Raw genomic sequence first — 17,638 nt, 5'->3', positions numbered from 1 at the left:
AAAATGTGATTACCTTCCTCAATTGTCAATGGCCCTTTGTGACTTGTCATATCTGTATCAACGTATCCAGGGTGCACTGCATTTACAATAACATCTTCTGGTCCATTCTTATCAAACATGGCTTGTTGAATGAAAGAAAGTTTGCTTACACCTACTTTTGAAACATTGTAAGAACCAGAGCCCCAGCCCAAGGCTTCTTGATTTCCATTTTTAGCAGCACTACAAATTATAAATTAAAAAAAATAATAAAAAAGAGGAACAAAAGAGAAATAATGATAACTGGAAAATGTGTACTACTTACGTGACATAATTTTGCATTAGCTCTGACAACTCATCCACAGAGAGGTTTGGATTCAAGAATTGTTTGCGTATTTCTTCCCCAGGAATTCGAAGCAAATGTCCACATGAGCTTGAAATATTAACAACTCTTGCATGTGGTCGTAACAATGGGAAAATTTCATTGCAAAAATCAACAAGAGCAAAATAATTTGTTGCAAGTGTCACTTCAGCTTGAACAGATACCGGTTCAGTTGCGGATGCCTAGAAAATAGAGAAGACATGGTACATTTTCCAGCATTTCTCAAAACAGAGATGACAGAGAAATCCTGTAAAATTTCACAAACCTTAAATGCAATACCAGCATTATTGACAAGCACATCAAGTCCTCCATGCTTTTCCTGAATGAAGTTCCTCAAACAAGTAATACTTGCTTTATCTGTTACATCTAGCTGGTGGAACTCTGGCTTTAAGCCAAGCTGAAAATAAAAAAACAACAAAAAACGTAAGGTGAGAAGCTTATCAGACAAACTTTTTCAGAAGATTGTGCTTTGTGCAACTTGCCTTGTTTAATTCTGCGACAGCAGCTTTGCCCCGCCCCTCATCCCTTGCAGTGAGGTACACAATTCCAGGGAATTTCTCACACAATCCTTTTACAATGCCAAATCCGATGCCTTTGTTCGAGCCAGTGACCTGTTCATAAAATAGAGGGGGAAAAAAATTAAAATCTTGCTCTAGAAACATTTGCCTAATAAATATGGCATTGATGTGATAAATTATAAAATCGTGCAACCTTGATGGTCTTACAGGCAACAGTGTATTTTTTCCTATGGTGTCTAATTATTTAGAACACTTCAAATAAATATTATTAAGTCCATTTTCTGTTCTTTTTTATTTATTTTTAGGGGGCTGCTAGAAACAGGAAATATATCATCTTGCTACGCCCACGGAAGATTTTCAGTTTGATGGTTTGATAGCAAACTAATAAAATGTGATATTTATAAATGTCGTTGTTCTTTGAACACAGAAGACACAAAAACTTAAGAAATTTGTAGGTTATGTTTTCTCCGATCGGCGGTGTCAGAGTAACTCTGTCATAGTTTACTCCTACTACAACCTACTTACGAGAGCAACAGGAGTCGTCATCGTTTGCAAGATTACCTAAGGTGCTAGATCAAACTCTGGCTACCAAAGGACAAAGCTAAATCCTTCTTTCCGTCTGTCCTGTCAGTGCGACATTACATCGCTCATTGGACACTGGACCGGGACGCTATTTTAGCGACAGGGACAGACGGGTGGACAGGTAGGTGTGCTGTGTATGTGTGTGTGTATGTGTGTCTGTGTGTGTGTCTGGAGGAAAAAAGTGGGGGTGGGGGAATTCCTGTTTGCTTATCCGATTCTCACGCGGTGTGTGATGATTGATAACGATGTTACGCAATGTATGCGACGACAATCGCTGTGTTTAATTTATAGGCTTGCATTTGTAGAAATAACTTGGAATGAAAGAAAAATCTGCAAGATCCAACACGACGACTGTTTTTACAAGGAACATCTGGTTTCTATGATTTCCATGCATTGTTAAATTGATAAAAATTTTATTGTGAGCATTCAGTGAAAACAGTACAGTTAAACCGAGTTAAACAACAGCAGGAAGGGGTTTCGTCCAGTCCACAACTCTTTTGTCATGCCAAATGTAGGCACCACGTGGTTGTGCAATATTCTGAGGGAGTAAAGACAAGTAGATAGCGGCAGCAGCACCTGGAAGTAGAAATTCAGATTCATGTTGTGATTTTAGGGTGACAAGAATTAAAACACAGGGATTATGATAAAATGTGATTACCTTCCTCAATTGTCAATGGCCCTTTGTGACTTGTCATATCTGTATCAACGTATCCAGGGTGCACTGCATTTACAATAACATCTTCTGGTCCATTCTTATCAAACATGGCTTGTTGAATGAAAGAAAGTTTGCTTACACCTACTTTTGAAACATTGTAAGAACCAGAGCCCCAGCCCAAGGCTTCTTGATTTCCATTTTTAGCAGCACTACAAATTATAAATTAAAAAAAATAATAAAAAAGAGGAACAAAAGAGAAATAATGATAACTGGAAAATGTGTACTACTTACGTGACATAATTTTGCATTAGCTCTGACAACTCATCCACAGAGAGGTTTGGATTCAAGAATTGTTTGCGTATTTCTTCCCCAGGAATTCGAAGCAAATGTCCACATGAGCTTGAAATATTAACAACTCTTGCATGTGGTCGTAACAATGGGAAAATTTCATTGCAAAAATCAACAAGAGCAAAATAATTTGTTGCAAGAGTTACTTCAGCTTGGACAGATACTGGTTCAGTCGCAGATGCCTAGAAAATAAAACATTCAATGTGTTTATACCTTTACTTTCCAAAACACAAATGAGATAAGCTGGATTTACAATAGGAACTCTCCATGTCTAGGCAAAAGGTAGGGAAAAGGGGGGGGGGCAAACACCACCCCTGCCTTCATCCCACCCCTCGCCCCAACTACCCTCACAGCTTTCCGATTGTGAATCCAGCTGAGGATTGCAACATTCCGCAGACCTTGAATGCAATACCAGCATTATTGACGAGCACATCAAGTCCTCCATGCTTTTCCTGAATGAAGTTCCTCAAGCGAATAGTGCTTTCTTTATTTGTTACATCTAGCTGGTGGAACTCTGGCTTTAAGCCAAGCTGAAAATTCAAAACAAAAGATCAGCGGTGTAGCAGACTTAAAACTCTTTTAGACTATTGTGCCCCTGGCAACTCTTGCCTTGTTTAATTCTGCAACAGCTGCCTTCCCACGCTCCTCATCTCTTGCAGTAAGGTAGACAATTCCAGGGAACTTTTCACATAATCCTTTTACAATGCCAAACCCAATCCCTTTATTTGAGCCGGTAACCTGATCACAAAAAATGACAGAATATTAAAAGGACTTCTTGTTCAGAACCAACTCCACATTTTGTGACCAAAATGGGTTCAGATCCAATTGATTCCCTGATGTAAATTTTCATAAGTATATCTTTGTGGATTATTTGTTTTGTGGCATGGATGGATGATCCTGCCACAGAAAATTAAAGACTTTGTAGGTTACGTTTTCTCCAGTGTCAACTGTCTCACTTATTGTGTACTTACAAGAGCAACAGGAGTCATATTTTGGTAAATTAAAAAAAAAAAAATTTAAGATAATATTAATCTGATAGTGACACCAACTTTCTTGTACACCGGTCACTACCGGACTGTCAACTGAAAACTGAAGTGACTGGCAAGAGGCAAGAGAGGAAGATTAGAGTGTAGGTGATAAAGAAAGAGAGGGGAGTAGAGGCCAGGAGGGGGGGGGGGGGACCTTGTCTGATGACACATTATGATGTATGATGACTGTGTATAGGTAGAGTTCTCGATAGTACCCATAGCTTCATAGCTTCAGGATCAAGTTGATAACTCTCAGTCCCTTCATGAGAGAAGGGCGCCCTTCTCTCATGGTCCCTTGCATTGTCTTGGAGCCCAAAGCTTTCTAGCATAAATCACAACTCCCGGGGATTGTTTTTTGTGTAAGTCAAGCTTTTATTGTAAAAAATCACTTGCAATCTAAAAAAAAATATACAAGATGCTACACATGAGTGTTTTGTAACAATTGAACAATGCACGTCTTCATCTTACTCTAAAATATAGTTGAAGAAAAATCTGTGTTTCTACATATTTATGGCTAACTATTTACACTTTCCACACAGAATATGTTAGGGGCATTGGAACATACTATCAAATTTCTATTAAAATTAAATCAGTGGTGAACAGAGTTTATCCTGTTAAAAACAAAACTTCTACTTGTTTGCGGTAACTTTTTAGAGTATGCTACAAATGTTACATCATCTGAACCAGGATCCCTATAGTAGAGATATTTAAAAGACACTTTGATGGTATAAATAAAGACTCATATATAGTAGCTTAAAATATTCAATAAGAGTAGACTTTTAAGGTACATAATAATTAGAAACCAGGATCAACAAATACATACAATTATGTAGATAGGGAAAACGGAATGATTTGCTTATGTTGAACAACAACAAGACGATTTGAGCAAGGTATTTCACGGTTGACAAAAAGAAAAACAACACTGTCAAAGTACACATCTGAATAAATCATTAAGCTGACCTGGCAAAGATAAACTTCATCAAAATTAGGATGTATATTCGGTTTTGAATATTCAATAAATACCTCATAAGGATTTTTTACTGATATGATTTCAGGCCAGCTGAAGTACGTAGAAATTCACCAATACAAACAATTAACTCAGGGGAAATATTGCAATGTCATGTCAAATTCAAAACCCAAATGATTACAGTTCTTTTGCATAGAAATAAAAATGATGTAATTGGCAAACAGTAGAAGTGTCACAAGACTTAAACAAGAACAGTTTATTATCTTATAAACTGGTTTGTTTATTGTATGGAGGAGACAATAATTTGTTTGGTCCATTTGTTCATACAAAATTGTTCATAATATCTGGAACAATTTTAGAACAAACTGAACACATTGCATCACAACTGTATCTCAACTAGAAAACTCAGAACTATGGGTTAACTAATTATTGGTGGTAAAAATTACTCACTAGAATAGAACACACAAAAAGTAAACATAAACATAATAAATTAACAAAGTTTTCCCCATAACTCAAAAGACAAAAAAAACTAAAACGGCAACTTCAGTGTGACAGTCACATTTTACAATAATTACATATATCTAAATTCACAGAATGTATGGCCATATTAATAAAATTTGCTTCAAAAATATGGTTGAGTAAGCACGTCAACTTCCATAAGGAAAATTGTTCCATATTCTCAACAGACTGTACTTTTTGTATCACAACTAATCACCTTTTTTCCAGCTGTAGGTACACACCTTTATGTTGGCATGTACTTGAATGCAAGATACAATTTAGGTATTTTTCTTATACAATTATTGGAATGGCCGGATTTATGAGTTTAAGGCAGAGGAATAATCCTTCACAGCTAAGTAATGTATGGTATTACATGCTAAAAACATACACATTGTAAAAACAAAATTTGTTACTAAGTTGATAACTGAATTTCTTGTCAATTCTTCTTTAAACTACTCCTAGATCTGTGTCTTGGAGTACTTCCCTGTAAGGTGAAACAAAATTTGTTAAGTCAATTTTCACATAACAAACACACTGGTTTGGTTGCATCACAGGGATTTTTTAAACTTAGCAATTAACCAAATCATGAATGTTTCTTTAAACTACTGTACATAATGTATGTGATGAAAGGACCGCAATAAGAATGGTGTGAAAAATAACAGGAGAGGAAAAGAACTAAATATTTGAAAAACTATTCAATCAGTATTTTACAATTATTAGATACTCTCTATACGACCATGCAACTACAATTAGTAAGTGCACGGATAGTATGCAACAGTGGAAAACGGTTGTCACTGGAAGAGAGGCTCACTTGCTCACAAGAAGAACATAACTCTTTTCTTAAGCTTGGGCTCGCTGTTGTTGCGCCTACTTAAAGCACTTTTTCTTGTCACGGCTTTTCTGCACTGAAGGAGAGATCTCTTCTTCGCAACCTAACATTTAAACAACATACATCAATTACATTAGCTTCAGAGCTTCAAAACGCATCACACCAAAAGGTATGGCAACCTAAAGGCATGGTGGGTTTTCCCCAGAACACTGCTCAAAGACCTCAAATGTGGTGTCACATCAATAAAAAGAAAAGAAGAAAAAGTATATGTACGTTTAACACAGATTAGAATTGTGCACTTTGGTTAAAAGTGGTCTAATAAATTGTTAAGAGAATTCTAGAAATTGCACTGACATTAGTGGTGACTTTGTCTATGCACCATTGAATTAAATTATAAATATAAAGTGAAAATGTGCGTTGTTTATTTCTCTTAAAAGTTAAGTGCTACAATTTAATAGTATTAAGCAGTGTATTGTCCTTCTAAAAGCTTTCAGCTATGCAAAATGATGCATAATGTCTTAACTTGAGTCAGCCCCTAGCTATTTAGCCATGTAAGGTTTAACTTACTACACAACATACAATATTGAAATACCCTGTTCTCATCAGTAGTTTGAATTTCAGACAAATAGTACAAAAAAATATGTTACAACATTTACAAAAACAAACGTTGCTTCAAACATGCAAAAAACTTAACATGTGGAAAATAACAAAATAAAATATAGAAAAATCTTCCTAATAAGCTGCATGTGCGCATGTAAATAGTGAAACCAGTATAGAGAATTGTGCTTAGGTTTGCAAAAATAACAAGGTGAATTCAAGTGTGTTGGTGAATGTCACTTTTTCTGCATAACAGCAACAACACCATAGTGACTTTGAATATGGCACAGTCTACAGTTCAACACTGAAATTTAATCAGTGCAACAAGACATCAGGTACTGTCAAGCTTTAAAGCCCCACAAAATTACCCTGCGGCATCATTTTCAACAAAATATGTACAGGTGTTCTACATAAGTAATAAAAAAAGGCGAAACGAGAAAAGGCCAAGACAATTGCTACCGCCAAAGACAGACAGCTACTGTGCAGGCTGGGCTGAGTGCGAGTGCAGGGCAGGGTGCGTTGGAAGCGAGGTGCCGGCTGTGCTAGCGCGCCGGTGTGTCCGGGGTGTGGCTGCGGTACTTGGCCCGAATGTGCAGGAACTTGTGGCCCCCGGGCGAGTCCGCCCCCAGCCCCGCGGCCCCCAGCGCGCCCAGCCCCCCCTGCGGCGGCCCGGGGGCGGGCGAGGCAAGGAGCGCGTCACGGCTCACTACCTTCACCTGGCAAGGGTCGTGGCGCTGCAGGAAGTGCTCCAGGGTGTCCCAGCCGCCGCCCACCCGGACCATCATGTGGCGGCCCTTCAGCAGCTGCAACAACAGGGCTTTGGTCAAGTACGAACAGTGCCACGAACTAAGTCACGAAGAGCAGGCCAATCGTCAACATGACAATTTTATAGTTTTCAGAGGTTTAATCTCGTGACTTGAGCACTCACCCTGATGAAGACGTTCTTGCCCGCGATGCTGTACCTGCCCTCCCCGACCTTCTTCACGCGTAGCTTGTCACACTTGGCAGAGGCACACCGGCAATGCCTCTGCACGGCGCGAGTCGCCAGCTGCACTTTCCGGTCCAGTTCGGAGACCCCCGGGGCCGTGACGGCATCCTGGGCTCCCTCCAGGTCCACCTCCAGGTCGGGGTCCTCGCCGGAGCCTCGCGACCACTCGTCCTCCGTGTTGTCCGAGGGCACGCCGTCCGACGTGCCCCGCAGAGGGGTGACGCCGACGCCGCCGTCCGCGTCCCCTAGCGAGCGCCTGTCGCCCGTGGAGGAGTGCGGGCGCACCGCCAGCGGCACGAGCCCGCCGCCACCGAAGCACCCGGCGACGCTCAGCGCCGAGGAGGAACTGTGGGCGGCAAACGGAGAAACCGTGGATGAGAAACGGCGAATCGAAACCGGACAAAACAAACTACTAGACAGCAGTCTTACACAACGCGCAGACGACTGACAGGGCTTGGAGCACCTGGTGACGTACCTGGAGTGCCTGAGCTTTTCTTTGGTCCTCTTGTTTTGGGGTGACGCCTGATACTGCCAGGACAGCAGCGACGAGTGCGACATGCCCGAGTCCGAGTGCGCGCCGTCCGCCTCCTCGTCCGCGATCTCCTTCTCCAGTTGCACCAGGCCCGGCGGCTCCAGCGCGTAGCGTGTGGCGATGCGGGCCACCTCCAGCAGGCAGAGCACCACGTGTCGGGGCTGGGCGTGCAGCACTGCGGACAGAGAGCACGGAGTTAGTCGTGCCGCCAGGGGCGGGATGGGCCGCCCGCTCGGTGCGTGTGTTTGACGGGCGTGCCTGCCCCGCGGGCGCTCTGGCCGGCGTAGAGCCAGGGGCGTGTAAAGTTAAGTACGCGTGAGCGTTTCACGTGAGATGAGCGCTCACACGAGCAACGTGCGGTGCCATATACTAAACGAAACGACTTCAAATTGAAAATATTTTTGCAGGATTGCACTCTTCTTAGTCCCTCCTCTCTAAAAATCTATGGGTTTGTCAATTTTCGCGTCATTTTGCCTCTCACCAGGACGCTCATCTCACGTGAACGCTCACGCGTGCTTAACTTTACACGCCCCAGGCGTGGGGTGGGCCGCCCGCTCGGTGCACGTGCCTGACGGGCGTGCCTACCCCGCGGGCGCTCTGGCCGGCGTGGAGCCAGGCGTGGGGTGGGCCGCCCGCTCGGTGCGCGTGCCTGACGGGCGTGCCTACCTCGCGGGCGCTCCGAGCCGCGCGGCGGGGCGGGGCGGAGTTTTCGTTCGGGTACCAGACCGGACCCGGAGCGCACCCCAAAAGTCAAACAGGTGCAAGCGACATTCTCGAATCGGACCATAGATTTATCTTGCTGTCTTCCTGTCGTTTTCGAACGCTGTTCGGGTCCATCGAGTACACGAATGAAACCTCCACACCTCCCGCCTCTGAAGCACTAGTGGTAACTTCTAGTCCGCTGGGTAACGTTGCGTTATAACAAAATAAAAACTCTGGAGGGGGCTGGGGATCGTACGGGTCGTTCTGAACTTACCCAGGTCGTCGCTTTCAAACAGAAGATTCTCGTGGACCCCAAGCTGCCTACAGAACTGAATGAAGTTCTCCATGTTGTCCCTGGAGAAGAAGGACCTCCGAGGGGCGGTCTCAAAGCAGCGGCCCTTGATGGCAGGCACGGGCTGCAAACAAACCAACAGAAACATTTATATTTATGAAGATTTTTTTCGTTTCTTCCTCAACGCTTGTGCAACACTGGCAAAAAAAAATCGCAATAAAATAGGCCGTACCAACACGTGCCTTCTCGGAGAAACCATAGTTTTTCTTCTGCCACGACAAAACATGTGTTATGTTGGTCCTTTTACTTATTCCTTCTCCCTCACCGCACTACTAGTGGCCACAGGCCATATGCATAGCGGGACACATAATGCACGCGCTGGCATTTGAGATCAGCGATAAAATTAAAATTCAAAGTGACATAGAAAATGAAGGAAACTGTCAATTGATAATCGAAGTTGATTTCGCATCGATTGACGTGTTTCACCGATGCAGGCAACTAGGGAGGTTGAGTCAGCAAAAAATCTACTGGAGGACTGTTACTTCAAAAAGGAATGGAATAATGAGAACTGAGAAAAACGTACGGTCAACCACACAAATATCCAGGGAATAAAATGTAAATACAGCATCTGCTATCTTATTTGATGATGATAAATATAAAATAAAAATGCAAAGATGAACTGAGAATGCGATAGGTCACGGTCACGCTGGAGCCCGTACGCTCCATGCGTTTCCTAATGTATAACAGGCGGGGGCCGTGAGCGAGCCCCAGGCCGGCCCGGGGCGCCGGGCCGCAGCCAATCGTGCGCACTCCCCGTGAAAAGCTCTACTTCCCGGACTGGAGCGAGAAGAGGCTGCTCCCAGGTTCGCCAGCGCATGACCCCCACGCTCGTCGCCAAAGGGTTCAAAACAAACTTAAATAACACACAGAAAAATCCTTTCTTGTTTTAAGTAGATTTGTACTCGGGTTAGCACAAGTTCATTTATCACTTGAAACAATATGTACCAAAAATACTATTTGAATAAGAACATTTTACCAATTCCAAGATGAGTGATCTTGTTATGATGATATATTTGCATTGCTTCAAGAGAAAACTGTGCAATGCAAAACAGTACAATAAATATTAATTTAAACCAGAAAGGATTTTTATGGGTACACCTTTATTGCCGATACCAAACTTACCCCTTTGACTGACCCCGACTCGACGGCTTGCTTGGCCTTGTCCTGGATCACCCTGGCCAGGTGGCAGACTACCACGCCGTTGTCCAGCATGTCCAGGAAGTTTGTCCCCGTAATGTAGTCTATGCCTGCAACACACGAACAGAAACAATGTTAGGCCTGCAGAGACGGCTCCAGCTCCTCCAAAAGCTCCTCCAGGAGCTGCTCCAGCTGGCCCAGCCCAGGTCTTCTTCCGGTCGTCCGGCCAGGTTCCGACGCGGCTCTCGCGGTGGTTAGCAGGACTCCTCTGCCAAGGCGCTTTGAGGGACATCCTTGGATCCGCCGATCTGTCGTTGGCACTTATCCTGTTCACCCGTGCGGGCCGCTGGGCCGCGCCGCGGCGCTACCCTCTACACTGTCAGCCTCTCAGCCACAGCCACAAAGTGCGGTGTGACCGGCCGGCGCCTATCTTTCTTTGTTTTTGTGTGTGTGATCCACTCCTGTGAACAAACAAGGCCGCCACGCTACGGGCCTTTCAGATTCGGACGAGGAATTGAAGTACGCGTCGTATCTTCTGGGAACCTTCCGATTTTGCCGGAGAATATGAACGACCGGGGTAAAGCAAAGATTAACACTATCCTCCGAAAGTTAACGGGTGTGAGTTAATCTAGAAGACACGACGTCAAATTACCGTGTGAGTTGATATAAGTAAGAGCTAGAAAAAAACCAAAATCTTCAATCATCAACCATTTATTTTAAAAGAGTCATTTTAGTGGTATAAAGATCAGAAGCCTTCAACTGCTTTTCGGATATTGACTCGCATTTTAAATTGTTTTTGCAGACTTGCTACAGTACCAAGTCTGAAAAATACACAATTCCCGTAGGGTTTTGATTTTGCTTCTGTCAAAGACCCGAAATTTTCGAAGGAGCCTGAGGGCCGTAGTGAGAGAAGAACTTTTGGTGCTCTGAGCTGGGCGGGCTGGGGGAGCCCTGGACCTGGAGGGAGATGGCACCGAGGTGAGGGGGAGGAGGGGGGGAGGGGTCCGGCGGGCACCACTTCGCTCCTGGAGGGCCGGAGGGGAGCGGGCGCCGGGCGCCGGGGCAGCGAAGAAGATTCAATAAATGGCTGTCGCCTTGGGAGGGCGTCGCAGTGCGTCCAGATATGCCAGTGCAGCTGCGCTAGCATGGCGCGGTTCCCGATGGTGCGCGGCGCGTTCGTGCAGGTGGTGCTGTGGCTGGTCCTGTTCGTCGCGACTGGGGTGGGGCGGGCCTCCGCCCAGACCCAGCTCGACTTCCTCGGGACGCCGGCCGCACGCAGACCTAGGACGAGCCTGGACACGCTCAAGGGCGTCGTCAACGCCATGGTGCTGTCGGCGGGCACGCCGGCCGACGCCCAGGCCGTGCAGACCTTCCTGAGCGGGGGCGCGGCTCCCGCGGGCCCCAAGGGGGCGGCGGGGAACGGTCACAACTCGGGTCACCAAAGCGTCGCGCCCGACGCCGCCATCAAGGTGGCCACCAAAGTGGATACAGCAGCGGACTCATCCCAGAAGACCAAGCGGGCTGCCGCCGAGCCGGACGCCGCGGCAGCAACCAGCGCACCCGCTGCTGAGCCCGGCCCTGGGGGCGTGCTGGGCCAGGTGGTGCAGGCCGTCATCAACTACTCCAAAAGCGTGGCGGCGGCGGTGAGTGGCAACGGCAACGCGACCCAGCTCGCGCCCGAGGTCAGCTCCGGCAACGTCACCGCCCTCAACACCACCGCCATCGCCACCGCCAACTCTACGTCTGCTGGCAAGGAGACGCGCGCGCGCCGCGCCACCCCCGACAGTGGGGCCCAGCCAGCCGCGGAGGCTGCCAAGCCCACCCAAGAGAAGTCCGCACCAGCCGCCGACAAGAAGGCTCAGCCGGCTGCGGAGGCTCCCGACCTCAACAAAGAGAAGTCCACGCCAGTCACCGACAAGAAGGCCCAGCCGGCCACGGAGGCTGCCGAACAGGAGTCGACGCCAAAGCCGCCGCAGCAAGACGCCGAGCAGGTGGAGATGTCGGCCGCCAACGCCACGGGCCACCTGCACCTCCCCGACGACAGCCATCGGCAGATGACACACGAGGAAGCGCGCCAAGTGAAGCAGAACGCGCAGGGGCAGCCGCACCGCGCAAAGCGACGAGCAGACAAGGAAACGGCCTTCAAGGACGCGCCGTTCGTAACGCGGCGCGGTGCCGCGCTGGGGGCGCCGCTCCCACGCGCGGAGGACGAAAAGAAGGGCGCGGAGCAGAAGAGCAAGAAGGCTGCGGACGAGCAGAGGCAGAAGGAGGACAACAAGAAGAACGACGCGGAGGTGCTGCCCAGGGCTCCAGCGGGGGCGAAGAAGGCGAGAGGCAGGAGGAGCAACGCGGAGAACAAGAAGGGGCACAAAAAGGAAGAGAAGGTAGAAAAGAAGGAAGACAAGAAAGAAGAGAAGAAAGAAGAGAAGGGGGAACCAAAGGAGCAACCAAAGGAGGCGCAGAATGCACCGTCGAAAGGGACGCAGGCCCAAGTGCCGGCAGAGCCAAAGGCACCGGGGACGGCGGAGGCAGCACCGCAGCCCCAGAAGGCGGGGGGCGGACACGAGAAGAAAGGGGGAAGGAGGAGGCGATCTGACGCACAGAAGGGAACGAAGATACATGCAGGAGAAACTGCGTCGGTTCAACAGAAAACGGAAGGAAATCCGGCATCGGAAAACGACCAGCAGGAGAAAGCAGAAGGAAAGGGGCTGGAGGGTGCCACCAGCGCAGCAAAGAAAAGCCCTGCCAAGGACGCCGGAGGTGAGCAAAAACCGGGAGAATCTGGAGGAGCGACGGCGGCGACACGAGTCCAGCCGACAAAGTCGCGGCGGCGGAGAAGAGCTGGCCACAACAGTGACAGGGCGAAGCAAGCCCAGAAGCAGAAGCAGAAGCACAAAACGGCCGCGTCCAAGCAGCCCAGCCCCAGGAGAGCGCGCAGTCTTGCCGACGCCGACCGCAGGGGACTGACTCCTGTCCTTACTGCGTCAGCGTCCGCGGTCGTCGTGAGCCCGGAGGTCCTCAAGAGCGTCGGCGCGGACGTGTTCAAGGTTCATCACCACCGGCACAGCCACCCCAAGTCGGCCAACAAGGCCGCCAGCAAGGCGGCGCCGAGTGGCGCGGCGGCGGCGAAGGCCCGACAGAGGATGGCGGTGCCGCGCACCAGGAGGGCCATCCGGGAGCTCAAGCCGCACGAGCTGCCGCCGCACAAGGGGTCGCAGCCCAAGGCGGGCAAGGGGCCCAAGGGTAACCGCGCCCCCGAGAGTGTAGGGGGCTCCGTCATCAGCATCAAGAGCAACCCCAACGTGCAGACGGAGGTGCGCACCCTTAAGGACGGCTCGCAGGTGGTGGTCAAGACTGGCCAGGGCCCGCCAGCCGCGTCCTCCGCGGCCCCTGCGCCCGCGGCCCCTGCGCCCACGACCCCTGCGCCTGCGGCCCCCGCCTCGACTGCCGCCCCCAAGAAGAGGGAGGTAGAGCGGGTGGAGACCCAGCGTAAGCCGTCAGCGGCGCGCCCAGACGACGAGATCGAGACGCTGAAACCGAAAGCGCAGCACATACTCGTCAAGTCACCCGGCGGCGCGACCAAGCAGTACGACATCCCTCACATACCCCAGGGCGTCACTGTTCGAGGCACCGCCACCTTCGTCAAGGCCCTCAAGGTCATCGACACGGAGGCGAAAGTCCGGCGGCGTAGACGAGCCGAGAAGGTCGACGCCGTGGACGGTAAGCTGCTCATTCCCAAAGACGACACCAACCAGGACCAGAAAGGAGCAAAGGGTCAGCAGCAGGACCAGAAAGATGCAAAGGGTCATCAGCAGGGCCAGAAAGAAGTAAAGGGTCAGCAGCAAGACCAGAAAGATGTAAAGAGTCAGCAGCAGGGCCAGAAGGATTCAAAGGGACAGCTGCAGGGCCAGAAAGGTCATCAGCAGCAAGGCCACAAGGGTCACCAGCAGCAGCAGAACAAGAAGAGCCAACTTCAGGCCAGACGGAGACGCCGGGCCGCACCGACGCCCGCTACCTCGGCGACCTCCTCGTCTACGACGGAGACGGTGTCCGAGGGCCAGCAAGACGAGGGCACCGTAAAAATCTACGGCACCCTGGAAGGCGAGATGGTCAAGGTGAAGGGCTACATCAAGGGCGACCTGACGGGGGCCGCGTCCGCCTACGTCGTGCCCACGCTGCTGTCGCGCTATGGCGACTTCGTCCAGGGCGCGCGCAACGGCGAGTTCTTCAACGACCAGGGCCAGCAGGGCGGGCAGCGCGGTGAGGTGGGCTTCTACGGCTCGGCGGCGCAGCGCTCGCTGAACGGGCTCAACCAGCGCGCGCAGTACGGCGACTCCCAGGCCGGCCAGCAGGGCCAGCGCCGGGACAACGGCTACTACGGCAACCAGCAGGGCGTCAAGTCCGGCCACGACATTGGCCGCAACTTTGACACCGGCCAGGCCTTCGACAAGAAGGGCGCGAGCGGCACGTACGAGGACAAGAACGGCAACCACCGCAAGGGCTTCAAGAACGCGGGCTTCCGCAACACGTACCACAAGGACGAGTCGGCCAACTCCACCTCCTTCTTCGACGATCTGAACGACGAGGGTGGGCACAAGGCGTTCGACCAGACGGGCAAGACCTACCTGGACCAAGGCGCCGCCAAGAACCGCGGCGACTTCCTCAACGCCGCCTTCGTCAACGATGGCGCGGGCAAGCAGGGCGGCTTCGACGGCGGCACCGCCTACCAGGACGTGCGCGCCCAGGCGGGCAACACCGCCCACCACGACGGCTTCGACGACCGCGCCAAGCTGGACTACCAGCACCACGGCAACAACCACGGAGGTACGCAGACCCAGGGCGGCAAGTACTTCAACGGCGGCGGCTCCTTCAACCAGGCTGAGGTGGCGGCGGCGGGTGGCAAGCGCGGCGGCGGCGGCTTCCACGGCATGCAGCGGACGGGCACAGGTGAGTCCCGGACTCGGGGACGGGGCGGCGGCGGACCCGCACAGCAGGCACTGACCGGGTCTCTTCTGCCTTCAGGAGGAGGAGGAGGTGTAGGCTTCCAAGGAGGCTTCCAGAATCTCGGCAGCAGCAGTGGCGGCGATGGCGGTGGCTTCCAAACCGGATCCAACGGCTTCCAGACCGGATCCAACGGCTTCCAATCCGGATCCAACGGCTTCCAGAGTGGAGCGAGCGGCTTCCAGGGTGGAGCAGGAGGCGGTTTCCGAGGCGGCTCCACGGCGGGCTTCCAGGGCGGCTCAACTGGCTTCCAGGGCAGCTCCGACTTCCTGGGCGGCAGGGACGGCGGCGGCGGCGGCTCCGGCTTCCAGTCGAGCGTCATCACCAGCTCGGGGCTGTACGACCCCTCGAGCGCCGTGCGCAACTCCAACCCCTACCCCTACTACCCGCCACCCTCGCCCGTGCCGCTCATGGGCCGTGCAGGCAACGGCCAGGGCGTGCTGGACCTGCGCGGCGGCACCTTCTACCAGGGCGGCGGCTACCGGTCGCAGTTCCTGCCCGAGCCCGCGCCCATGGGGCCCCTGACGCCGCTGGCGTTCGCGCCCTCCTCCAACAAGGCCATGACGTCATCCCTGACGTCATCACCCACCCCCAGCGCGTACCACCGCTTCAGCAAGAGCTCGTTCCGGATCGGCGGCGAGCAGGACACGGGGCCCAACGCGGGGCCCGACGCGGTGCGGGGCAAGGGCTTCGCCACGTGGGAGACCTTCGGCAACAGCGCGCAGGCCACCTCGCTGAGGTACGCGCTGCTCGCCATGCCCGGGCTCAGCCGCGCCTAGCGCGCCCAATAAGCCCGGCGCCCCTCCTGTACCTTATTCACAACCCAGTGCGTCTAGAGCAGTTGTATCATACAATATTCGATAATAAACGCGTGATAAACCCACTTTCTTCCCACCTGCTTACTATCGCCCGCAAACAAAAGGCGCCGATACACCTTTATGCAAAGAGAGAGAAAACTGAGCACGATGATAGGGTTAATTATTCCGCGTACGGAACAGCAGCGACGCGATCGGCATGGCGTCACACCATTTCAATATCACGACCCATCAGTGAGGCAGCCGCTTGCAGCATGAGCAGGGGAAACGCGTGGTCATTCCCCGGTATAGAAACGAGCCGCCTGCCTGCAGCCGCCTGCGAGCCACGGCGACCCGCAGCACAGAGGCCCTTCCAGTCGGTTGGGCTGCCTACCCACCGGGCGGCGGAGCGACTGGGCCGGACTCGAGGGCTGGGGGCTGACTCACCGCCACCGCAGATGCGGCGGGCAAGAGGGAAGTGGGTCTAACAACATGAAACTATCGATCGACATAGCGGGAAGAGGACAAAACGGCTGGTGGCCGATGCTAAAAATGACATCTTGCAGATTTGAGCTTAAGCAATGACTGCCCCGCGAATTTGAGGGCAAAGAAAAACAGATGTGCCGGGAAATGAAGAGTGGGAAGACGAGTAAGCTTTGTGAAAGAATTGGGCTTGGAATAATCCATTACCTCCCTCTGCGCCGCTCTGCGCACATAATTTAGGGGCGGGAGAATGTCGACCTTCACCGCGACCCGCCGCCCGGTGGTGCCCGTATACACCTCGCTCGCCAAACACACGTCGGTTTCCCTTCGCGAGCGGTGCATGTACGTGCGTGGCTTGTCGGCGCGGAGGGAGCGGGCAGGGCCTGCTGCCTGCCGGGCCGGGGCGCGCACCGACCGTGGCGGAACTTGCTCCCCATGTGGGGCAGTTTGGAATTCCTTGCCTACTCAGAGTTTTGCTTTCATTCATTTTCACCCCGCCAGCGGAGCGCGGTGCGTTGCTCGCTGCTTGCTGCTCACCCGTCGTCGGGGCAGCATGAAGCAGGGCCACGGGATCCCGAGATAGCAGAGGAGCGTGATGATCGCAGGAGGTAAGAGCTGCATGTTGTGCCCGCGCTCTCCGCGAGGCCAGAGGCACTACTTGTAAACAGAGCTCTAACCACACAGATTGGCCAAAGACCCGTCCGTCCGTCCGTCTGAAGAGGCCGACGCGCAGCAGGACTTGAACCGGCCTTGAACTTCCGCTTTCACTCCACCTGCTACACGGCGTGGCGCCGCGTGACAGACGCCGGACGTCACGAAGACGCGGTGTGAGGTTCGGTCGGTGACGCGAACGCGGCGTCGCGGGGCGTGGCGGGCGTGGCGGGGCGTGGCTGGGAGTAGCCGGTTGGTGGCGGGGCGCCGACCCCGACCCCGCCGGTGGCGGCGCCAGACACAGAATGTCTCCTGATTGGTCGATTTAGCCCTCTCAGGCAGGCGACCGTGGGTCCTCGAGTATCCGGCTCAAGGTCCCGGACTCCCAGACCGCCAGCCGCAGCCCACTCTTAGTCCTTCCCTTGCCATATGATGCGTCTTTTCGATTATCTAGGTTCCCCCCACTTTTCATCGCGTTGGCAACGGCTTGATGGTCTTTGGCGGGAAGAAAGTATAGTGGATGGGTGCGCGGGCGCAGCGGCCGGGCCCGCTGAGCGGTCCTATCCTAGGCCGCGTTGGGCGAGGTTGGGTGAGGTTAGGGACGGGCCGGTCGAGAGC

General features: G+C 51.7%; 4 protein-coding genes across 6 annotated transcripts in view; 1 reads left to right on the top strand and 3 right to left on the bottom strand.

The window, feature by feature from the left end:
• Positions 1 to 107: 107 nt before the first annotated feature.
• LOC113208263 (carbonyl reductase [NADPH] 1) lies at positions 108 to 1,566 on the bottom strand (the record flags this gene model as incomplete). Its single annotated transcript, XM_052266986.1, is given in 5 exon segments — positions 108 to 219; positions 302 to 540; positions 624 to 755; positions 841 to 969; positions 1,402 to 1,566. Coding segments are annotated over 5 exon segments (633 nt in total), but the record flags the coding sequence as incomplete, so codon positions are not given.
• Positions 1,567 to 1,851: 285 nt separating this feature from the next.
• On the bottom strand, positions 1,852 to 3,601 carry LOC113208264 (carbonyl reductase [NADPH] 1). The gene is made up of 6 exons (XM_026425198.2): positions 3,433 to 3,601; positions 3,071 to 3,199; positions 2,860 to 2,991; positions 2,405 to 2,643; positions 2,117 to 2,322; positions 1,852 to 2,034 (listed from the first exon to the last, which is right to left on the bottom strand). Exons 1-6 carry the CDS (start codon positions 3,448 to 3,450, stop codon positions 1,913 to 1,915), a joined length of 846 nt encoding a protein of 281 aa, XP_026280983.2. The 5' UTR covers positions 3,451 to 3,601; the 3' UTR covers positions 1,852 to 1,912.
• Positions 3,602 to 3,837: 236 nt separating this feature from the next.
• Positions 3,838 to 17,638, bottom strand: part of LOC113208291 (growth arrest-specific protein 2-like) — a 72,253-nt gene continuing 58,452 nt past the window's right edge. Inside the window, exons 3-9 of one of the 3 annotated variants that reach the window (XM_052266985.1) lie at positions 10,077 to 10,201; positions 8,877 to 9,018; positions 7,844 to 8,075; positions 7,309 to 7,714; positions 7,097 to 7,183; positions 5,766 to 5,886; positions 3,838 to 5,438 (exon numbers count right to left, since the gene is read on the bottom strand). In XM_052266985.1, coding sequence (XP_052122945.1) covers positions 5,770 to 5,886; positions 7,097 to 7,183; positions 7,309 to 7,714; positions 7,844 to 8,075; positions 8,877 to 9,018; positions 10,077 to 10,201 — 1,109 coding nt within the window. In that variant the 3' untranslated portion in view covers positions 3,838 to 5,438; positions 5,766 to 5,769. Of the gene's footprint in view, positions 5,887 to 7,096; positions 7,184 to 7,308; positions 7,715 to 7,843; positions 8,076 to 8,876; positions 9,019 to 10,076; positions 10,202 to 17,638 lie in introns of all 3 variants that reach the window. The other 2 variants (XM_052266984.1, XM_026425236.2) reach the window with 2 other exon arrangements.
• Positions 11,175 to 15,975, top strand: LOC113208290 (uncharacterized). The gene is made up of 2 exons (XM_026425235.2): positions 11,175 to 15,038; positions 15,114 to 15,975. The coding sequence occupies exons 1-2, from the start codon at positions 11,237 to 11,239 to the stop codon at positions 15,869 to 15,871; spliced, it is 4,560 nt and encodes a 1,519-aa protein (XP_026281020.2). The 5' UTR covers positions 11,175 to 11,236; the 3' UTR covers positions 15,872 to 15,975.

Source organism: Frankliniella occidentalis, unplaced genomic scaffold (genome assembly GCF_000697945.3).
Source record: "Frankliniella occidentalis isolate FOCC.00 unplaced genomic scaffold, Focc_3.1 Scaffold45, whole genome shotgun sequence".
Classification (NCBI taxonomy): Eukaryota; Metazoa; Arthropoda; class Insecta; order Thysanoptera; family Thripidae; genus Frankliniella; species Frankliniella occidentalis.
The sequence above is the reverse complement of the archived record's forward strand: the minus strand, read 5'-3'. Positions and strand labels throughout refer to the sequence as shown.

Bases quoted from the DNA above. Each gene is read 5' to 3' on its own strand.
- LOC113208290 (XM_026425235.2), top strand. From the start codon at position 11,237: ATGGCGCGGTTCCCGATGGTGCGCGGCGCGTTCGTGCAGGTGGTGCTG. The intron at 15,039-15,113 runs GTGAGTCCCGGA...TTCTGCCTTCAG, and splicing joins CATGCAGCGGACGGGCACAG to GAGGAGGAGGAGGTGTAGGC.
- LOC113208264 (XM_026425198.2), bottom strand. The intron at 2,992-3,070 runs GCAAGAGTTGCC...TTGAATTTTCAG, and splicing joins CTGTTGCAGAATTAAACAAG to CTTGGCTTAAAGCCAGAGTT. The intron at 2,323-2,404 runs GTAAGTAGTACA...TATAATTTGTAG, and splicing joins CTAATGCAAAATTATGTCAC to TGCTGCTAAAAATGGAAATC.